General features: G+C 56.2%; 1 protein-coding gene across 3 annotated transcripts in view; it reads right to left on the bottom strand.

Annotated features, from left to right (window-relative positions):
• Positions 1 to 2182: 2182 nt before the first annotated feature.
• PXDN (peroxidasin) overlaps positions 2183 to 20501 on the bottom strand; it is a 65018-nt gene continuing 46699 nt past the window's right edge. For 2 of the 3 annotated variants that reach the window (XM_007100168.3, XM_007100167.3), the window contains 10 exons: positions 19690 to 19846; positions 16939 to 17047; positions 16232 to 16389; positions 13674 to 15177; positions 10828 to 10962; positions 10312 to 10520; positions 8448 to 8568; positions 8147 to 8279; positions 6232 to 6342; positions 2183 to 5678 (listed from right to left, as the gene is read on the bottom strand). In XM_007100168.3, the coding sequence (XP_007100230.1) occupies positions 5559 to 5678; positions 6232 to 6342; positions 8147 to 8279; positions 8448 to 8568; positions 10312 to 10520; positions 10828 to 10962; positions 13674 to 15177; positions 16232 to 16389; positions 16939 to 17047; positions 19690 to 19846 (2757 nt within the window). In that variant the 3' untranslated portion in view covers positions 2183 to 5558. The remainder of the gene's footprint in view (positions 5679 to 6231; positions 6343 to 8146; positions 8280 to 8447; positions 8569 to 10311; positions 10521 to 10827; positions 10963 to 13673; positions 15178 to 16231; positions 16390 to 16938; positions 17048 to 19689; positions 19847 to 20501) is intronic. The other variant, XR_447302.3, reaches the window with a different exon arrangement.

Consider the following 20501-nt stretch of genomic DNA (forward strand, 5'->3'; position numbering starts at 1 on the left):
TCAAAAATAACATTTTCCATGATACTTAAGATTATGCTCAATGTTGGAAAAGGAAAGAAAGTTATAATGAAAATCAGAAGACCCCTACCCCTCTCCTTCCCCAGACCTCCCGGACAGAAAAGCCACACCGGATTCACCGTTCTACCCTTGAACAGTCCCTGCAAGCGACAAAGGGACAGTCCCCTCCCTCCCCAGTAACACCAAAGTGCCCATAAGGAAGCTATTTCTGAAAAAAGGGGCTTCCTGGCAGAACCGACTAGACCAGCATTAGGCTGATGTTCAGAGTTATAATGGGATAAAAACCTGACTTTGAGATCACTCTGTTAAGTTAGGGAAACGTTTATGGCAGGAGGTAAGGCTGCTATGGGAAAGACCATGGAGACCTTCTGGCGGGCTTCCTTCCTCTGGAGACCCCGTCTCTGGAGAAAGAAATCCAGACACTGAAAGAGCAAAGAAGACTGAGCTCTTTTTCACAAATCCCACAAACGTTAAAATAGGCACCACTAGAGCTTCTGGAACCTTCCAAACATTCTACCTCACTGTCAACACCTCCAGGCTTTGGGTCTGAGAGTATTTGTTACCATAAGCATAAAAGAAGGCAAATCCACAATTTGAAGATTTCAAGCATAAAGCCTTAACACTCGGTACCTGAGGAAGCAAGAATGTGGTCTGTTCAGGGTCTTTGTCAAAGTAGCCACGTTAAAGAAAACAGGATGGCAGCCCAAAGGGACGCACAGCAGCGGGAAGGAGCCTTTTCAGAGGGGCCGCGGGACAAGCTGGCTGCAGGGGCCCCAGGACCGCCCTCGACTTGCGGGCGGCCTGGCGCAGGTCCCCCGCCTCTGGGCCCATTTCCCCTCTTCTGCAATTACAGGACAGCCCATTAGCTGTTCAAGCCGAGGCTCCCAACCGTCCATGATGGGGATTTGGGAAATGCAAGGCTCTGGTGGTTCTGGGGACAGAGGACTCCACACCCCAATCGCTGACGTGCTCTGCCCTGCTCCTCCATCTCCTGTCTCCAAGGTTCTAGGGTCTCAGAGCTACAGCTGCAGATGGTGATGTGGTGGTAAAACCAGAAAAAAAATACTCAGATGACTTTCTGAAACTGTCAGAAAATACTTTAAAAAAAAATGCTTTGGGGGCTTCCTTGGTGGCGCAGTGGTTGAGAATCCGCCTGCCGATGCAGGGGACGCGGGTTCGCGCCCCGGTCCGGGAGGATCCCACAGCCCCGGTCCGGGAAGATCCCACATGCCGCGGAGCGGCTGGGCCCGTGAGCCGTGGCCGCTGAGCCTGCGCGTCCGGAGCCTGTGCTCCGCAACGGGAGAGGCCACAGCAGTGAGAGGCCCGCGTACCGCAAAACAAAACAAAACAAAACAAAACAAAAATGCTTTTGGGTCATTCTCTAATCACAAGGAAGAATCTTTTTTTTTTTAACATCTTTATTGGAGTATAATTGCTTTACAATGGTGTGTTAGTTTCTGCTTTATGACAAAGTGAATCAGCTGTACATATACATAAAAGGAAGAATCTTTTGGCAAATCATCTGGCAAACAAAACACAACTATTTATGTCATTGAGCACATAATTTTGCCCACAGGAAACAGGTGTGAATATTTTAAGAAGGCACGAGGAATGTTTCCATACATTCTCCTCATTTTTCCTTTAAATAAGACTTTATTTTTTTAAGGGCAGTTTTAGGCTCACAACAAAATTGAGAGGAAGGTACCGAGAGGTCCCATATATCTCCCTGCTCCCCAACTGTTAAAACTGCTTAATTTTTAAATATCTTTCTAATGACTTCAGATTTTTATTATGAAATAAAATATGCAAAAAATTACCTAAAAGTAAATTGACAGCTTAATAAATTATTGTAAAGAAACTCTCATGAAAACCACCAAGATCAAGAAATTAGGTATTACCATAATTATCTCAGAATCCCTTCATGTTTGTCTTTCCAGTTACCGCCTGGTCTCTTCTCATAGGTAATCCCTCTCTTGATTTTTTTAATATCAATCTCTCTCCTCGTTTTCTTTTTTTTTTTTAAGTTTTGAATTTTATTTTATTTTTTTTATACAGTAGGTTCTTATTAGTTGTCTATTTCATACATATTAGCGTCTACATATCACTCCCAGTCTCCCAGTTCATCCCCCCACCACCACCCCCCCCCCCGCCCCGCTTTCTACCCTTGGTGTCCATGTTTGTTCTCTACATGCGTCTCTATTTCTGCCCTGCAAACCAGTTCATCTGTACCATGTTTCTTCTCCTCATTTTCTAAAGCAAGGTACAAGCGCCTTTTGCCAACTTTACATCATCCATTTCATTTCAATTGAAATGGCGCAGGATGCTTGGCCCTGTGTTGACCTGGGTCAACCTCTGACCAGGAAAGCGCCTCATTTAATTTGTCTTTTGTTGACCGAGGGGTGGAGAGCAGGTGAGCTGCAGGTGGGCCAGGTGAGATGAACCTCTGCACCCCGGGCCCCAGCCTCCGGCAGAGGCGGCCTCCAGCCGAGTGGAATGGACTGTGGCCCCCGGGTCCCCTGGGGAGGTGGTCAGGGCACCATGCCATCACTGTGCCTGCTCAGAATCTGGCCAAAGGGGGACTGCTCTCTCCCACCCCCCAGCTCAGACGGACTGATGGTTCTTCCATGGGCCAGGGGGCCGCCATCCATCCCAGGCGTGGTCAGCACACCAGGTGTGGCCGGCACACGGCACAGGTGCTGGTCTTGGGTCTTGGGGGAGGGAGAGGAAGTCCAGGCAGGTCCCGCTCTGGGTCCACAGCCTGGCCTCCATATCCACCTTGTCCAGTCTTGCTATCAGCCTTCGGCACACACGCCCTTCTGTACCCACTCACGGCGGTCCTCAAGTACCCAACGCGACACGGAGCAGAAACTTATTCACGTGACACAAACACGTATGTAACACGACATCTGTCACTCGAAGAAAAGACAGCTGCTCGAGTCCTTCCGTGCAGTCCCTCACCTTTCCCTGTGACCTGGGCGAGCTCCCAGGACAGCGTCAGAGGACTCAGGCTCAGCATTGCCTGCAACGAGGCAGGATCGTGAAAGTTCAAGTGTCTCATCACGAATTTTGAAATGATTTGGCAAATTCAAAAACTCCAGTACTGAATTTTTCCCTTTCAATTTTCTTCTTGTGATAACTCCATAAAGAGTCATGATTTTCCAGCTGCTGCAAAGACACCCTCACATCCCTTCCAGGTCCCTTCAGGACGGCATCCTCTCTCCTGCCCGGACCCAGGGCACCAGGGGCTGGAAAGCTGTCGCACAGTCACGCGTTTCCGGCCACAGAGCCAAAACCTCGGGGGTGGGGTAGGGGCTGGAGGTTTCTCCTGGGAGCTCGCCCCCAACCTGCCCAAAATTCACAACACGGGGGTCAGCTCTGTCCGCAGGACAGCATCCCAGACACAGGGGAGGACAGCCTCCATTTAACTAATCCCCTTGTTTTTCTTCCTTTTTCACATTTTTCCACGAATGGTGGTCCAGGCAGAGACCCTGGGCTCCCCCGGGGACCCGCCTCTGGGATCGGCTCATGAAAAGAAGAACACCCATTCTCTGTTTGAAAATGTGGCCCATTTATTGGAACTGAAAGGCATCGTTACATAGTGCAAACGTCTCTTTGGTGACGGACTGATTACAATGAACAGAAGAAAGGCACTTGCTCCTGGCAAAGGGTTAGAAAAGTCAGGGAATATGTACACGCAGCTCCCCACGGGGCTGGAGGCGTGTCCAGGCCCCTCCCATCACCTCATCAAACGGCCGATTCTGCAGACGTTCCAACCGCAACCGCAACCGCAGAACTTCTCTGTGAAACACAGTCAGCCTCCCGTCGGGCTAGACAATGCCGTCCTAGGCTACCTGTCTAAACCCACCCTCTGCACGAAACCACAGATAAACCTCCCGGGGAACTTTAAAAACACCAAAACACTCCAGAAGGCGGGATTTTATACCTGAGCAACTTACATAGCCATCAACTTTCAGACAAAGTTATCCGTTTTCTGCTTACAGAGATTGGTTCCAAGATTTGGTTATTTATTCAGTGTGAGTTATTATTTCAAAAGAAGTCCCGTGCCCGTGAAACACTGGAGTTTTTACTGATCACTCAGTGATGTGTGAGGACAGACTTCAAGCCGACCGTGTTTAAGCTGCTGTCAAGTCCTCGGGCTGGAATGTTAGCAGGGCAGGCACTGGGGTCTCCTGTGGCCGGGAAGGAGGCCTGTGCTGGGCTGAAACGAGGCTTTCAAACTGCCCACTACCTGCTGGATGCTGGCGGGAGCCCTGCTTCCCCTCCCCCGCCCCCTGTGAGGAGCTCCACACGGGCCACAGGCCTTGGCCCCTCGGACCGAGACGGCCGGGGTCCTCGAGGGTCTCCCGTGGGAAGGGCAGGCAGGCGCTGTATCCGTGCCCAGCGTAGGACCCGGTTCGCTGTGGACACTCAGGTCTGCGGAACTGAGCAGGGTGGCCAGGGACCGTTTCTCAGAACACAGACCACTTTGTATTTGGAACAAGACAGGAGGTTTTTGGTCAGTTAAAAAGACAGAGACCATGAGGTATGGAAGTTGCTTTTCACTGAATCCTACGAGAACTTTTGCAGAGTGGAAATGATTTTTCTGATGTATCTAAACTAAAACATGGGCGAAATTTCAGAAAACATCACACGCTGTGAAAATAGAAATGAGGTATAGGGATTGGTTGTTTTTCTTCAATGCACTCGCACAACCTGAAGTTAGACAGTTCCCAACATTCGAACTCCTCCCGTTGGAAGAAGAATCTAGAGCACTGTGGCCCTCCCGTGGGCTCTGGTGGGACAGAGCACGCGCTGGCCATGGATAACGCGGGCCGCGCAGGTCAGTAGGTACCGTGGTGTGGAGCGGAGGGCTTTCACATCTGGTCCACACCAGCCAGCGTGCGTGCGAGTTACAGGTGAACGCAGACCTGTTCTAAACGCGGCTGAAAAACCTTCCAATCCCGGGCGAAGGAGTCGGGAGCCGCAGGACGGGCTGCAGCTCCAGGCGGCGGGGTCATCCGCCCTGTGGGTCCAGGTGATGCCCTGGGAGCTGCCGAGGGCCAGGGCTGGGGGGATGTGCTCACTGCCCAGACCAGTCACCCAACACGCTCCGCAGACACTGCTCCGTGCGCCAGAGACTGATTTTCTTTCAAATTCCGTGTCCCTCCTCTGGCGGCTCCACTCTGCAAGCTCCTGGTGCCAGAACCAAGCGGGACTAACTTTCAGTTGAGAAGAAACGGTGATATTAGGTGAAATCAATTTAGGAGCCTAAATGATTGAATTGTGCAATTTAATAGTAGCACCAATTTTTCATTTAGAAAAAATTAAATAAAAACCTGAGAAATCTAACATGAAGTTAGGACACGTGTCTGCTCCGTGGTCTGTCGGCGAACACTCCGGCCTGAGCCCCCTGGGCGAGTTCCGACACGGCTCCGAGCCGTGGCCCCGAGACGTCCCAGCCTCGCTGTCCCGTCCCCTGCACTGCCCGCTCCGGCCTCGCTCTCCAGGGGACGAGGGGGAAGCTCAGGGCTCAGAGGCGCTCAGGGCTTCTTCCCCACGGAGTCTCCCGGGCAGACAGGACAGCAGGCCCCGCCGACCCTCACGGGTGCTGGACAATCGGCCGGCTGGCAAGTCTCCACGAAGCAGGTGACCTGCCCGTCCTGGAGGAGAGACGGCGCCCGAGCCCGTCAGTCCTGGGGACCCGGCCCCTGCATCTCACCCCACCCCCAGCTCTGACCTCCCACTGGGGACCCCGGGATCACGTCCCTGGGTGTCAGCCAGGAGGAGGGCCGGCTAGAGAGGAGCTGGGAGGACAGGGCTGTGCCCAAACCTGACAACCACCAGGGACACCGGATGGGCCCCTGCTCCTCCAGGGCCAGGGGACGAAGTCCCCTCCCCATCTGCACCGACCCGCCCGCCGTCCTCCCGTCCTGGCTCCCAACCCCGCCCCGAAACTCCCGCCCAGCCTGGGCAGCGGCCAGGCCCCTCTCCCCCGCGGCCACCACTGCCTGCCCCCTCGGTCCGCTCGCTCCAGGACCGAGAACAGTGTGGACAGCCCCGCGCTGACCAGGGGCAGTGATGTCCGTGTCGACCTTCAGCCACGGCTCCGGGGGAAGAGCCCTGAGTTCTCAAGGGACGTGGGAGGGGACCCCACAGCTGAGCGCCCTGACGGCCCTGCGGCCTGCCCGGGTCCCCCGCGGTATCCACACTCACGCGGCATTCACAGACGGTGCAGGGATCCCGTTTCCACGTGGCACCGTCGGCGCGCGAGCTGCCGTCTGCATCCACGCACTCGGAGCTGAGCCGAGACTCGAGTTTCTTTATCTGCGGCAAAGCAGAAGCGCTGGTCACCAGGACGCGGCGGGCAGCCTGGGTACCGCGCACCTGCTCCCTCACTTGAAACGATGCCTCACGACGAGCGGGGACCGAGGTGAATATTCTAAAGCACTTTCCTGGAACCTCAGATTTACTCGTTAGGCAGCTGCTAGATGTTTGTCCAAAAGCTCCATGACAACAGCCTGACCGCCACCGTGTCTGAGGCCAGAAGTGCATGGACTCTAAGTACGGTGAGCAGTCGGTAAAGAAGAGAAGAGAAACCTCAGAAGAAGCCAAGAGAATGCCGACACAGGACCGGGTGACGAGGACATTCCGCACCAGCTTCTCAAAGGAGCTCTGGGCTGTGACCGGCTGCTGACCCCGACGCACACGGGCCCCTGCTTGAGGCCACCCTCTTGCTGGGAGGAGGCGCTGGCAGGGTGACGGAGGCTGGAAACCCTTGGGCCTCTGCACCGCGGAGGGTCCGGCAGCCCCGGCTCATTTCCCTCTGGGATACGTGAGAGGCAACTAAACTTCCACCTCGTTTATTTAGCCCACCCTCGTTCGGGTTTTCCGAGTCTCAACTGACTGATAAACGAGCTGTGGGACGGGCACCGCCGGGCGTGGGGTGGCCAGCCTCTCGCTGCCCCGTCCTGCAGCCCCCGTCTCCGGTCAGCCTGACCCGTCTGTGCAGAGCGACCAGGCCTCTCCGCCGCTCCCTGTGGACTCTCAGGGGTCAGGGGTCAGCCGTCTGGCCCTGGGCACCCATCAAGGGTGCAGCCCCACCCTGGGCCCTCAGGACACGCTGTGCCGTCAGCTCAGGATCTGCTTGGGTTTTCTGTCTCCAGCTCCAGGCAAAGGGCTTCTTGTCCGGGCCCTGAACCCAGCGGGAGGCCGGCTGGGGCAGGCCCGCCCTCCCCCCGCACCCCCCCCCACCCCCGGAACTGTGGCGAGTCTGTTAGCACCTGAGGCTGTCAACTCTGTCCCCAGACCCCGAGGCGGGAGGAGAAACTACAGGGCAAGCACGGGGCAGTTGCGGAGCAGCCGGGGCCCTTCTCCGCGGGGCTGAACGGAAGATACAAACGTCTTCCAAGCCCGCCACTGAGACCCCCAGAAGCAGGACGTGGCCTGCACCACAGCTCCCCCACTCGCAGGCTTGTCTCTGGAAGGTTCCACAGCATCAGAAGCCCTTCTCACTAGGACCTTCTGAGATCTGCATGCGTCCCCTTAACCTGAGATCTCACTCTTCACTCCCACTTAGGTGACATCACCCTGAGACCCCCGTACAGGCATGGCAGGGGCGGGGTGCGGAGGGGAGGGCATTCATTGTCTGCAAACCCCGCAGACCCCCAGGGAGGAGCCCCGGAGCACGGATGTGCCGGTGCCCTTCTGGCCTCCAAGGGGACCTGACCTCCATCAGAGCCTCCTGATCCCCCCTGGGAGCAGAGGTTTAACAGTCTTCCCTGAAGAGGAGGCTTTGGGCAGGACTGGAGGTTTGAATTCTGCGTGGCCCCGACCCGGAGCCCCTCACCGCCAGTGTTCGGGGGGAAACCGCGCTCCTCACCCAACGCGCCAGGGGGCAGCTCGCGGCCGAGGGTCCCCGGTCCCAGGAAGCGCAAGGGCAGCTCAGCGTGGCCCAGCTGGAGCCAAGCCAACGAGAAGGGCAGAGAGACAAAAGCGACCTCCCTGGAGGCTCCCGGACCGAGGAGCAGGGGTGTGTGGGCAGCATCTTCCCTTCAGCGCCACGGGAGAAACGCACAGAGGGCCCACGCGTGGAGAGGGGCCGGGGAGGGGAGGACGGGGGGCGCCCAACCTGCTTCCTGAGGTCCCTGATGGTCTCCTGCATCTCCAGGACAAACTCCCGGAAGTCGCTGCTCCCTGCTACTGGTGGGCGCTCAAAGGCGCTGGCCGAGGCGTTACTGAGCCTCGGCCCGGGCGTCCTGGATCTGCTCGGGAGAAGCAAGGGAGCCTCAGGACACAGCCGAGCGTGTGCGGCTCCCGGGCCCGGGGGCAGGGCGCGTGGAGTGGCTGCATGGGTGCCCTCGAGGCACCCCCCCCCACACACCCGAGGGCCAGCTGGCAGGGCGCGCGGTCCCGGCGGGGATCGGCCGTACCTTGGCATCTTCCCAGGCCGCGCATCCGTGGCTGGCTCGTCCTCCCGGTAGCTGAATTCAAGGGACCGCCGGCCTCGGAAGTGGTAGGAAAACGCGTTGAACTGCCCCCGGGTTCTGCAGTCTGAGGGCAAAGTGCAGACACGTTAGGGTCTCGACTCCCACGAAGGGGACATGAAGAGCAGCTCGGCAAGTATCACTGTCCTTCCCGCAGGACACACTGGGCGTTCAGGTGGGCAGCGGTGGAGGCACCGTCCCCACTCCCCTCCCCCACCCCTCCCCAGGTGAGCGGCCTGGAGCCCCCCGACCCCCAGCGTTCCCCCCGACGACACCCTCCTCCGGGTGCAGCCTGCGCCTGCCGTCCTGCCCACACAGGAGCTGTTGGTACTATTTCAGTAACTCCTACGGTGATCTCAAAATTGTGTGCATGTGTGTGTCTTCCTCTCCGTGACTCATCGGTCCTCAGAGAAGCTGAAATTCATAACTCTGGTCAAGAGAAAAAGACACTCATCCTCCCAAGAACAGCTTCTTAGGTTTCTCACGTGTGCAGGTTTCGTACTTGGATTAAACAAATACACAATTAAGAGATGAAGCTTAAGAAAGTTTGGGTTAAGTGAGTCTTTTATAAACACTGAGGTGTCGATAACAGCTACCGACATTTGGTTCTGTCAAACCATAACTCTTTTTTTTCTGCCACTTTTTAGATATGGCTTTTGGACTAAAATAAAAACAGACAGGGTTTTCCTGGTGGCGCAATGGTTGAGAGTCCGCCGCCGATGCAGGGGACGCGGGTTCGTGCCCCGGTCCGGGAGGATCCCACGTGCCGCGGAGCGGCTGGGCCCGTGAGCCGTGGCCGCTGGGCCTGCGCGTCCGGAGCCTGCGCTCCGCGACGGGAGGGGCCACAGCAGTGAGAGGTCCGTGTACCGCAAAAAAAATAAAAAAAATAAAAAAATAAAAAAAAACAGATAAAGCATTCTTTAAGTTTTGTCAGCTGAAGGCTATGCCTGCTATTTTTAAGAGGAAAAGAATCCAGAAGAAAGGATGTCAGAAATTGCATCAAGTGCCTAAATCTCTGACCGTCCAGCTGAAGCAGGAAAAGGCTCTGGGCTGTGACACAGAGGACAAAGCCTGGATCCAAGATTAAGGCTCTCAGAGGACATCGGTTTTTTGTTTTTTTTTTTGCGGTACGCGGGCCTTTCACTGTTGTGGCCTCTCCCGTTGCGGAGCACAGGCTCCGGACGCGCAGGCTCAGCGGCCACGGCTCACGGGCCCAGCCGCTCCGCGGCATGTGGGATCCTCCCGGACCGGGGCACGAACCCCCGTCCCCTGCATCGGCAGGCGGACTCTCAACCACTGCGCCACCAGGGAAGCCCCATACGGCATGCATTTTTAAAAATTAAATTTGATGTGTGGCAAGCTTTTCGATCTGTTTCTTGTTCATATTTTATCTGCGGGTACAGACCAGCAGGCTGTCAAACGCAGACGTGTGATAGGTTTTAAAGAAAAGCTGGGCGCTAACACCTCATTAAAGTTTTGCCGTCTGTTTCTTTTACTTCGTGGTTCTCATTACTAACTCCTATCTCTTGGCATTTCAAATTCTTCAGAATCATGACTTTAATTATTCTCAGGTTCCACAAGTACTGCTCCGTATGGATACTGCAGACGTCATTAATTATTTGTTTTTAGTGTCTTTTGGTTTTGTTCGTTTGTTTTGTTGCCTACTCCAACCCCCTAAAGCTGCCTGTTTCGTTTGTGTTCTCACTGCTGTGCTGATTCCAGCCCGTGCGTTCGCGGGGACTAAGCTTCCACCCAGACTGTCGGGCAGGAGGACGGACCCCGGTGAGCGGCGGGGCCCCTGGACGCCCACCTTCACAGCAGTCTTGCCACACGCGGAGGTCCGGCCGGGGGATCTCGTCACAGCTGCCGTACCCGTGGGGGAACTCGGCCACTCGGAACACGTCCCTCTGCACACGCGTGATGTTGTCTGAATTGTCGCACACGATCCGGGCCAGCGACGTCTGCTTGATCTGCGTGAGCTGGGCGGGGGTGAAGACCCCCGGGTTCTCATACCACAACCTGCGTTCCCCAGAACGAGAGCAAGCTCAGGGAAAACACGAAACGCAAAAGCCCCAGGGGGCTGGTTAAAATACTCCTCACACTCAGTTTGGCCGGCGATGAGACCTAAGTGGTTCAATTCGGTTATCACTTAAAAATGGACTCAAACGTTACTGTGAGCCACTCAGAAAACAAAGACCAAGAAATCTGCACTAAAGTCAGCAGGGGCCGGCTCCTCTGACGGACCAGCACAGGCCACTTTCCAGAAACACTGCCCGGCACACGGCCACCTACTGAATTACCTGGCGGCAGGTGCATCTGCGTTTACCTGTCCCCGTCCCGTAAGCGCTTGAACTGCGTGCTCAGCAGACACATCAAGGTAGGCCCCAGACGGCTGCCGGGGACCAGGTCCTCCACCATGAGGGCGGGAAACAGGTCGATGTTGAGCGGGGAGCCGTACAACCTGTGAGACCAAGCGGAGCCTTAAATTCACTGAGCAAAGCTGTACGTGGTGAAGAGCACAGCAACGAGGGGAAAATAAAATCCTCACGTCTTCGTTATCATTATGTGACGTTACTCAGATCTTCACTTAGCAAAACCCACTTATTTCTTTAAAGCATCTATCCATTATGTTTTAAAGATATGTTCCTATTTCCCGTTTATATACGCATGATAAAATACACACAGAGATATATTTATTATACAAAGCTTAGAGGAACACAAGGAAGGAAATTAAAACCACACCTTTCCTGACTATTTAGAGACAACTTGACATCTTAATACAAACCCTTCCAGTGTTTTTGTCACAGATACATATGAAGAAGAAGCTACATACAGCTAAAGACACATTTTTTCAAAACAATACTGGGATTCTACCATATATTGAAAACATACTTGCTAAGAAGAAACTACTTACTAAGTAGAAATCGCACAAAAGACTAAGACAGCAAGGTTTGAATGTTCAAGAACTTTTTTCATCAAATTCTTCCAATTCCTTAGAAATAAATGCTTACAAGCAAAGAGCTGACAACTTCTATAACATCATTCTTATCTATCTCTCCTGACACCCTCGGAAGATGACAATGGCTTAGTTTCAGCTGCCATCCAAAGCTCCACTGGACCTTTTAAGTGCGTCCTGTAATTGAGACGCCTTTTCCACCTGCTTGGATTAGGGGTGCTGACTGCGGACAGGGCCGTGCTGGGCCGTCCTCATCTCGGGAGCAGGGTGAGCGCGAAGCTGCCGGAAGGGCGTTCAGTCCGAGGACACGCCGTCCTCACTCTCCCCAAGTTCAAGGACATTCACACTGAACTTTACCCAAGTTCGAGGACGTTCACCCTGAACTTTATCCAAGTTCGAGGACGTTCATACTGAACTTTAGTTCAGATGGAAACACAGTCAGAAAGAGCCTTGTGAGTTTGGCTCTCCGCCTGCAGGGGCTTTTCCCAAAGGAGACACCCCGTTCCTGGGCAGGGCCCCCTTCCGTCTGCCCCCTACCCCCGGGTGACTGGCCACACAGGTGGGCCCCGCAGACCCCAGACCGAAGCAGGGCACCCTCCTGCTCACAGCCCCCCAGCACAGGCCACGCTTCCCCCTCGCCGCGCACCCAGAAATGGACAGGTCTGATCGGATGCCACTAACACAGGTGCAAGCACACGCTCCCTTAAGCCCCGTCTAAAAGCCTCTCTTCCCTGACAGCTTCCCCGGCCCACAGCCGGGACCCACTGTCCCGTGTCGTCACTGCCCGGGCACCTGTCTCAGCCCCACTCGGTGAGTCAGGCCTGACGCAGAAGAGGGTAAACGCGTGACTCTCCTGGGGGTGGTTCACGCTGACTGCCTCCCCAGGGCCCCTGGAACTCGAGGCCCAGGGCCCCCAGCTCCCAGCAGCGCTGAGCTGGAGAGCAGACAGCTTTGACAGACGCTGGGCAAAGGAAAGAAACACTGGACAAGTGATCTCGTCAGCCTGGACAAGAACAATGGAGGATATTCAAGCATAAAGAATACAGACGGTCCACACACCCTAGCTGCACTGCACGTGCCACAGAGGTCTCTGTACCGGGGGAGCGCGCGTCTCTGTACCGGGCAACCAGACGCTGTTATGTAAACGAACAACGGAACATCTTAAACTGTAGAGCATGACGTCCACTTATTCACAACCTGCGATCAACTACGAGTAGAAGTCATTTTCTCCGGAAGACACAGGCCAGGCCCGAAAGAGAACACGCCTGAACGGCAGCGTTAAGCGCGTGGCTGAGGCGTCAGCGACTTACCTCTCAGTGAGCAGGAGAGTCCAGAGAATGACCCGCGTGAGCCTTTACGGAAAAGTATTGTTTCCTTTTTAAAACCGTTCTTTCAAATGGGAAAGAACATACTGTAAGTACACAGTGACCAGTGGGCTACAGGGGCCCCTTGTGGGAAAACTCTAGTGAGTGGTTATTTCCATTAAAGACCCCCCCAGAGAGACTGGAACGATTAACGAGAAAAACAAGACTTAAGGAGCCAGGGCAGACTGGACACGGGCGGGGCGGGGGCGGATGAGTCGTGAGGACCCTGTCTAACCGGCGATCTGGACGCAGAGATTCTGGGCAGGAGGCAGCTGCTACAGGCAGGAAGCCCCGTCCCGCCAGAACCCCGGCCCCTCGCGGCCTGACAGGGCCGGCCTCGGCCTCTGCGGGCCCACGGAGGAGGGGCTGCCCGGGGGTCCCCAGGGGCCCTGCCCCGTGCGCTGGGCGTCCTCCACTTCCGTGCCCCCGGCCCAGTGAGCCCTCTCCCAGGAGTGGGGAGGCTGCTGCCTGTGACGGACAGGGGTGCGGGGGGCGTGGCAACGGGCCCGGGTCTGGGGGACAGCGGGTTTAGGGAGAGGACTCCGGACAAAGCCTCGCAGCTGGGGGCCCGCCCGCCCTGCGGTGCCAAGGGCTGGCACTCGGGCTCCCGAGGCCGCAGCAGGCTCTCCTCCCCGACGCGCAGGCGGGCCAGTCTCATCCTGCCCGGCGATCGCATCCCTCTGCACCGCTCCCATCAGGGCCGCCGGACAGGGCCCCTCATCTCTGAAGTCAAGCCTCAACCCGCCCCCAACCCGTCTCCGCGTGCCCCCCGACCCCGAGGCTGCACAGAGACTCAAATCCAGGGACCACGACCCCCTTGGGCTGCCTGGCGCCCCCCCTCCCCACACCCACCGTTGCAGCTTCTCCCGGATCTCCGGGCTCCTGATCTCGTTCTTCAGGTCCTCGAAGGTGTGAGCGGCCGACAGGTTGCAGTAGACGCGGTAGTCGTGGTAGGGTGGGATGCCGTGGTCGCGGCCGCGCTGGATGTTGATGGCGGCCAGGTCCAGAGCCACCGTGTGCGCCATGGAGAAGAGCCGCTCGGTGAGCTCCGTGTTGAGCAGCTGGGACGGCACGCGCATCTTGCCAGGCACGCCGAACAGGCCGCGGAGCAGCGGGTCGATGCCGCCCTCGCTCACGATGCGGAACGGGGAGAAGAAGGCCTTGTGCAGCGGCACGTGGCCGTGCGCCACGGGCTGGAAGTTCTCGTCCAGCCGCTGCAGCAGCGGGTTGACCAGCGTGTGCCCAAACCGGAAGGCGGCCGTGGCGAAGGCGTTGGAGATGCCGGCGTTGGCGCCCGGATCGTAGCCACGGTACTCGCCCAGCATCTTCATGCCCGCCTCGCCCAGCACCTTGGGCAGCCAGTGCCGGTAGGTGATGTGCTGCACCTGCGCCCCCACCACCTTGCGGGCCTCGTGGTAGACGGTGTCGCCGTCCCAGTGCGGGTTCAGCGCCAGCAGCTCGGCGGCCACGCGGTTGTGCTCGCGGAACCACAGCGTGTGCATGCTGGTCAGGCCGAGCTGCTCGTTGGCGCGGTGGTCGCCGGCCAGGAAGCAGGGGATGGGGCTCTCGTTCTCGTCGCGCATGCACTCGGTGGGCGGCCCGGCCGCGAAGGGCAGCAGCGGCTTGCCCGAGCGCTGCACGATGCCCTGGCGCAGCAGGCCCCGCTGGCTGGCCAGGTCGCGGATGGCGCGGGCCTCGTGCTCGGAGCTGCCGTACACGTTGGAGGCGTCGATGTAGGAGGTGAGCTGGTTGATCTGCTCGCGGGGGTACACGGAGTTCATGAGCAGCGACGTCATGCCGCTCCCGCACACGGGGCTGGAGCGCACGAAGAACATGCAGCGCGCCCCGCTGCGTGCCCGCGGGTCATCGGGGGGGATGGCCACCGAGAAGCAGGGCGGGTCGCTGCTGCACGTGGAGCTGCAGTGCTGCCCGTCGGAGAAGCGGGCCTGGCTCAGGGCCACCACCGTGGAGTCCAGGTCGTGGTCCAGGAACTGGCCCCACTGCATGAGCATGTGGGTGAACTGCTCGTCCGGGGTGACGGCCTCGGTGCCAATGAGGGCCGTGGACACCAGGCGGGGCATGGGCAGCGGGTGCCCGTGGTAGTGCCGGCCCGGGTCGATCCCACGGGGCGTGTTGAAGCCGTTCTCGTACACGGCCTTGAGCAGGCGCTCGAAGGCGGTCAGCGAGGCGCCCCACATCGGGTGCTGCAGGTTGTTGCAGGTGCCGTCATGCGTCCGGTACTTCTGGTGGAAGCACATGTCCGAGCAGTTGTTGACACGCCTGTGGGCCGTGCAGCCCGACAGGTTGGCGATCAGGCTCAGGTACTGCGGGGACACGAGGTCGTTGTAGTGGTAACCTGGACAGAAGGTGGAGACACGCCTCAGCAGCCCGGGCACCAGGCGGGCGCGAGCGCTGTCCCGCGGCCCCTGCCAGCTGGGCCTGCCGGACCGAGCAGCTGTGCCGGGACCCAGAAGAGAACAAGCAGGGAGGTGAGGAAGCTCCAGCAGGAAAGGCGGGGAGGGCCTGGCACACCAACTCCCACGCCAAGCTCTCCCGGACCAGGCGCCTGGGGCGCCACACGCAGGGCCCACGCTCCCCGCGTGCCCCACGCGGCCGCGGGGTGGTCACCACGCGTCTCGCTTCTCCCATCGGGACCGACTCCCATGCACGTTTAAAGAAGACAGGTGGCAGCTCCCCCTCTGCAGAGGACAGCGTCCTAAGCACCCACATGCAGAAGCAGTAAAGAGCCGGAGGTGAAATTTCCCAGGCTGGGGGAGAAGCAGTCAGACACACAAGCGCTGGAGGCCTGCACGAGAAAGGAGCTCTGCAGGGACAGGACGCTGGGCTGCCGTCGCCACCTGGCGTCGGGCTCAGACCCGAGAGCCTGGCATCTCCCGCTTCCCCAGAGAGAAGGGCGAGGCTGGCACGCCTGCTCTGTCACAGCCGCCCTGAGGAAGTCCTGAACGGCTGAAGAGCCAGCAAGGAAAACGCTTCCTCCTAAACTCTGTCTGGGCGCTAATCCCCCTCCGGCCCTGCAGAGGCTCACGGGCGGGGCCCCTGCAGCGGGCAGAGGAGGGGGTGGCTTCACCCTCACCGTCTGCGCGGCACCTGCTGGGGGTCCATCAATGTCCTCTCTAACAGCCCCAACCTGGACCCACGGCCTCCGAGGGGCTCTCCTTTGTCCAGAGGCCCCGATGGTCAGAGCCCGGGGGCCAGGACAGCACGACCAGCCGTGCTGAGCACATGTCAGGTCACCACCGGGTCTCCCATCAGACCTGGGGAGCCACAGGCCCGTCCCAGCTCAAGGCAACCCGCACGTGACCACGATCATCACAGACCCCGGGCCCCACAGGCTGGACCTCGTCGCGGGGAAGGGATCTGCGGGGTGTGGACCCCGCCCGGGTACTGACTCGTTCCGTTCAGGTCCACCATCAGGCCGTGCTGCACGTGCTCCTGAATCAGCTGCAGCGCCCGCTCGAATATCTCCCCGGCCCGGGCCTGCTCCACCGTGTAGGGGTCCCGTGGGTACCGGAACAAGGCCAGCAGGTCATTCGGGGAGCGGGGTCGGCTAGCGGGTGTTTGGGAAGAAAAGGGAAGAACGGAACATATGACTGAGAACAAAGGTCACTCGCGCCCAAAGGAGAATTATCGCTCTTAAATATTTCTGTGGCTACGTTTCTACAGACACAAGGTATCGTACCTTACTTATCCCAAGCGGAAGGCAACAAAACAAACGAACAAAACCAAAAGACACTAAAAACAAATAATTAATTACGTCAATAGAAAAAAAACACCAATATACTATTTCAGTTCAAATGCAGGAAAAACACTTTGGAATTGCCAAGATGAACAAATGCACGAAGGGCTTATGAAATATTTTGTTTTTGCCAAATCACTGAGTAACAAGCCAAAAAAATTTTTTTTAAATGTTCTATTTGTGAATCATAGTTCAGTTTCTACTTGGAAAGGAGTATCTTCCTGTTATCTTAACCCCCAGCAAAGTTAACACCGACACCGTTTATGATTTTCAAATTAAAACAGTGTTTTATTCCCATCAAACAGGTGAACACTGCATACGAGAATCACCCTCTGAAGCCCCGCCCGCCTCTGCAAATACCTGTCGAACAAGTGCGTCCGCGTGGAGTTTATGGCTCTGTCCACCGTCGCGATTGCTTCAACAATGGACGTGGCTACAAATGGGTCCCCGTTCCTACTGACATCGGGAACTAGGAAATGCGAGGTCGCACGTCACCGGAAAACGTGCACACAAGTGAGTCAGAGAATAATGTCTAGACTCTATGTCACTTAGACCGAGGCATACTTTTCTCCAATGTTATTTCTACTTTTCACACCAAACCTTAAGTTATTTCATCACAAATTCTATGAGAAGCTGCTTTCAAACTGTATGCAAGTTGCAGACTCTTAATTTTTAAAATCGTGGGATACCCCCTAAAAGGACAAGGTAGTTGTAACTTAAAACACTGAAGTTCTTCTACCAAAGCATCGCCCGGTAGGGGAGGCGTTGACTCAGGCCCACCGGAGCAGCTGCCCTGCTGGGCGGAGGGTGTGGTGCTTTAACTTCCAGTGGATTCTGTGTGTTCCTCCCATCAAAGGCCAACCCGCCTGGGTGCCGGATCTCAGCCCGCTCACCCTCCCGAGACTCTGCTCTCCCTTCACCCTATCCCCTCAAGGAAGGATCAGACATTCTTACACCCAACATGTGTGCATGTGGGCACGCACGCACGCACACACACACACACACACACACACCACGGCCACATGTGCACACACATACATGACCATATATGCACACGCATAACTATACATACATGCACATAGGTTCACACACACTCAGGCACACTCGGATAAACCTGACACCTATGAAGCTACGGCTCCCTTTCTACTTTCCTCTTTTCATTCCTTTTTCACTTAATATTGACATTTTTCTAGCATTTAGAGTTTGCTAAATAAAATGACCTTGTTCCAACCAATCTTTTATCTTTATTTTTCAAAATGCCTCATGCCAGGTCACCAACAACATGCATTTTAATAAACGGTATCCTTTTCCTTCAGAATACGCAACGCTTCTAGAAAATCTGACACAGTTGAAAATGTCCTTACTGAAATGTTGCCTTCACTTGGTTCTGGGACACACAGCCCTCCCTCCTGGAATACACCCGCCCCTCCAGACTGGGACATATGCCCTCCTGACACCAATCTCAAACAGAGCTCCAATTTACTAATTTTTAGAAGCTAATATTTTTATGCCACGTGTTAGACAAATGGACAGAACAATCTTACATAATTTTATTACCCTAATATTTCATTACTACCAATGATTTAAACTGACTTTGTTTTTCTTCAAGCAATGATCACAGAAAAATAATCCAAAAACACTTATTTATATGCCTTAAAAAAAGGGTAGTGGAAATTCACTAAAATGTTCAGGGTGGTTATTTTGGGGGAGTTGGGATTATGGGTGGGAGATTATTTTTAAACTTCATGTGTAACTAATTCATGTTAAATTAACATTATTTTTCAGGCATAAAAATAAACATTAATTGAAAAGAACACTGTTTTTAAGTCAGGAAATTCAACGATTTAATTTATAATCACTTCACACTCTAATATAATAGGGAAATAAGGTCATTGAACATTTCCCCCCCTCAAAAAAAAAGGTTTCCAGTTTTGCCTTTACTGTTGTCTGCAGGTGCCCACAGGCTCCAGGCACCGTGCAGGGAGTGTTGAGTATGGGGTGTGAGGTGTCGGCATATAAATTAACCACACCCAGGCAGGTCTGAGGCTCACCAGCCCTCGGAGAAGGCAGATTAGGTGATTCAAGCGGAAAAGGCAAAATCGCACATGCAGGTGAAGGACGTTTCCTGCGGGAGGAACTGGGGGATTGTCCAGAGGAGGGGCCTGGGTGTGGAGGCTCTGTTACCCGAGGACTCAGGCTTTCTGTGCTGGGCGGTGGGGGGCTGGGAGGTGAAAACGGGGCACAGAGAGAGCTGGAGACAAAGTGAAGGTTTGGGTCGAACCGTAAGACTTTATGCAGGGACTTCCCTGGTGGCGCGGTGGTTAAAAGACTCCACACTCCCAATGCAGGGGGCCCGGGTTCAATCCCTCGTCAGGGAACTAGATCCCACATGCATGCTGCAACTGAGAGTTCGCGTGCCGCAACTAAGGAGCCCGCGAGCTGCGACTAAGACCCAGCGCAACCAAATAAATAAATAAAACGTTTTTTAAAAAAGACTTTATGCAAAGCTGCAGGCTGTGCATTTTACCCTGTTGGCCCAGAACACATGGAGTGTGTTAGGAAGATGGAGGTAACACCTGGATGGACCAGATGGTGGGGCTGGAGGGGACGCCCTGGGTGAGCTCTGCAGGCCGGCACAGAGCCGGGGTCCACCTGGCTCTAGGGCCACCAACCAGATCCAGGGAAGGGAATGGCCCTTGATTATTTGGGGGTTTAAAATGAAGGCTTAATACACGCCAGGACCGCACAGGGCCACACACGCCCAGGACAGAGAGAAAAGAGAGTGAAGGGGCCGGGATTCGTTCACAGCAGTAATTACGTCTGCGCTTTGCCAAATGGTGACTGTAAATTACATGCTGTAGAATTTGAGGGGGTTTGGGTGACCACTAAACCAACCACGAAACCCAGAGCGAGGAAAGAGCTCCCAGGGCACGACCACAGCGGCCTGCAGAGCCTAGAGCAGCAGGAGGAAGGACGCTGTGCCTCTCTGGGCCCCGCCCAGCTCCCTGCAAAGTTGGGGTGTGCTGTCTTCTGATGACGCCCGAACCCCCAAACTCCCTGCTGCCTCGGTGGCCTCCGACCGCGCGCGGGGCGGCACTGCCGCGGGCTCACCGTTCACGCTGAGCACCATGCTGACCGCGGCCTGCCCGATGGCGGTCCGGGCCGAGCACTCGTAGCGGCCCGCGTCCACAGGCCCCACGTCGTGGATGGTCAGGGATCCCTCGGGGCTGATGTGGAACTTCCCACTTTCTGTCACCTGAACCCCGTCCTGGAGCAAGATAAAAGGGAGGGGTAGTGGGGTCAGACCAAGGAGCGGAGACCTTTACCCTGGAGAGGGGCACCGTCTGCCAGGACCGCGCTATGGATCCATCACGGTAGCTGTGCTGAGACCCGCCGACGCCGGCGGGAACTCGCCCGATGCAAATTCAAGGGGATGAGCTTCTCCTACCTGCTTGCCAAAGACCCAGAAAAGCGTAAGACCTCACTCTGTGGGGCTTCCCTGGATCTCTGGGGCGCGCGTGCCGGGGCGCGGGCACAGAAGGCAACCTTCGTGGGACGTGTACTGCGGTGGAGGGTGCGGAGTAGGGGCACCTGGTGCGGGAGCAGCCAGGACGCCTGAGGCACCCCCGGCGAGGCCGAGGCTCCAGGGCCCTGAGGACCCACACTTCCCTCCCGGGGAACCACTGCACGACCTCCAGGGACGAGTTTCGTATGAAAACGCTTGCTTGCAGCGAAACACTGATATTCGTTTCTTTACTGGGCTTAATCAGAACAACACAGAGAAATGAACCAACAGGAAACCGTCTCTAGTGATTACGGGACCAGGGATCTAACAAAAGGGTTTTCTTTGCTTTTGTCACCAAGAAGGACTCGTAAAGGAGCATGTCCAAAGTTTGTCTCATTTGGTTCACCCCATGGCTGCC

Source organism: Physeter macrocephalus, chromosome 12, assembly GCF_002837175.3.
Source record: "Physeter macrocephalus isolate SW-GA chromosome 12, ASM283717v5, whole genome shotgun sequence".
Taxonomy (NCBI): Eukaryota; Metazoa; Chordata; class Mammalia; order Artiodactyla; family Physeteridae; genus Physeter; species Physeter macrocephalus.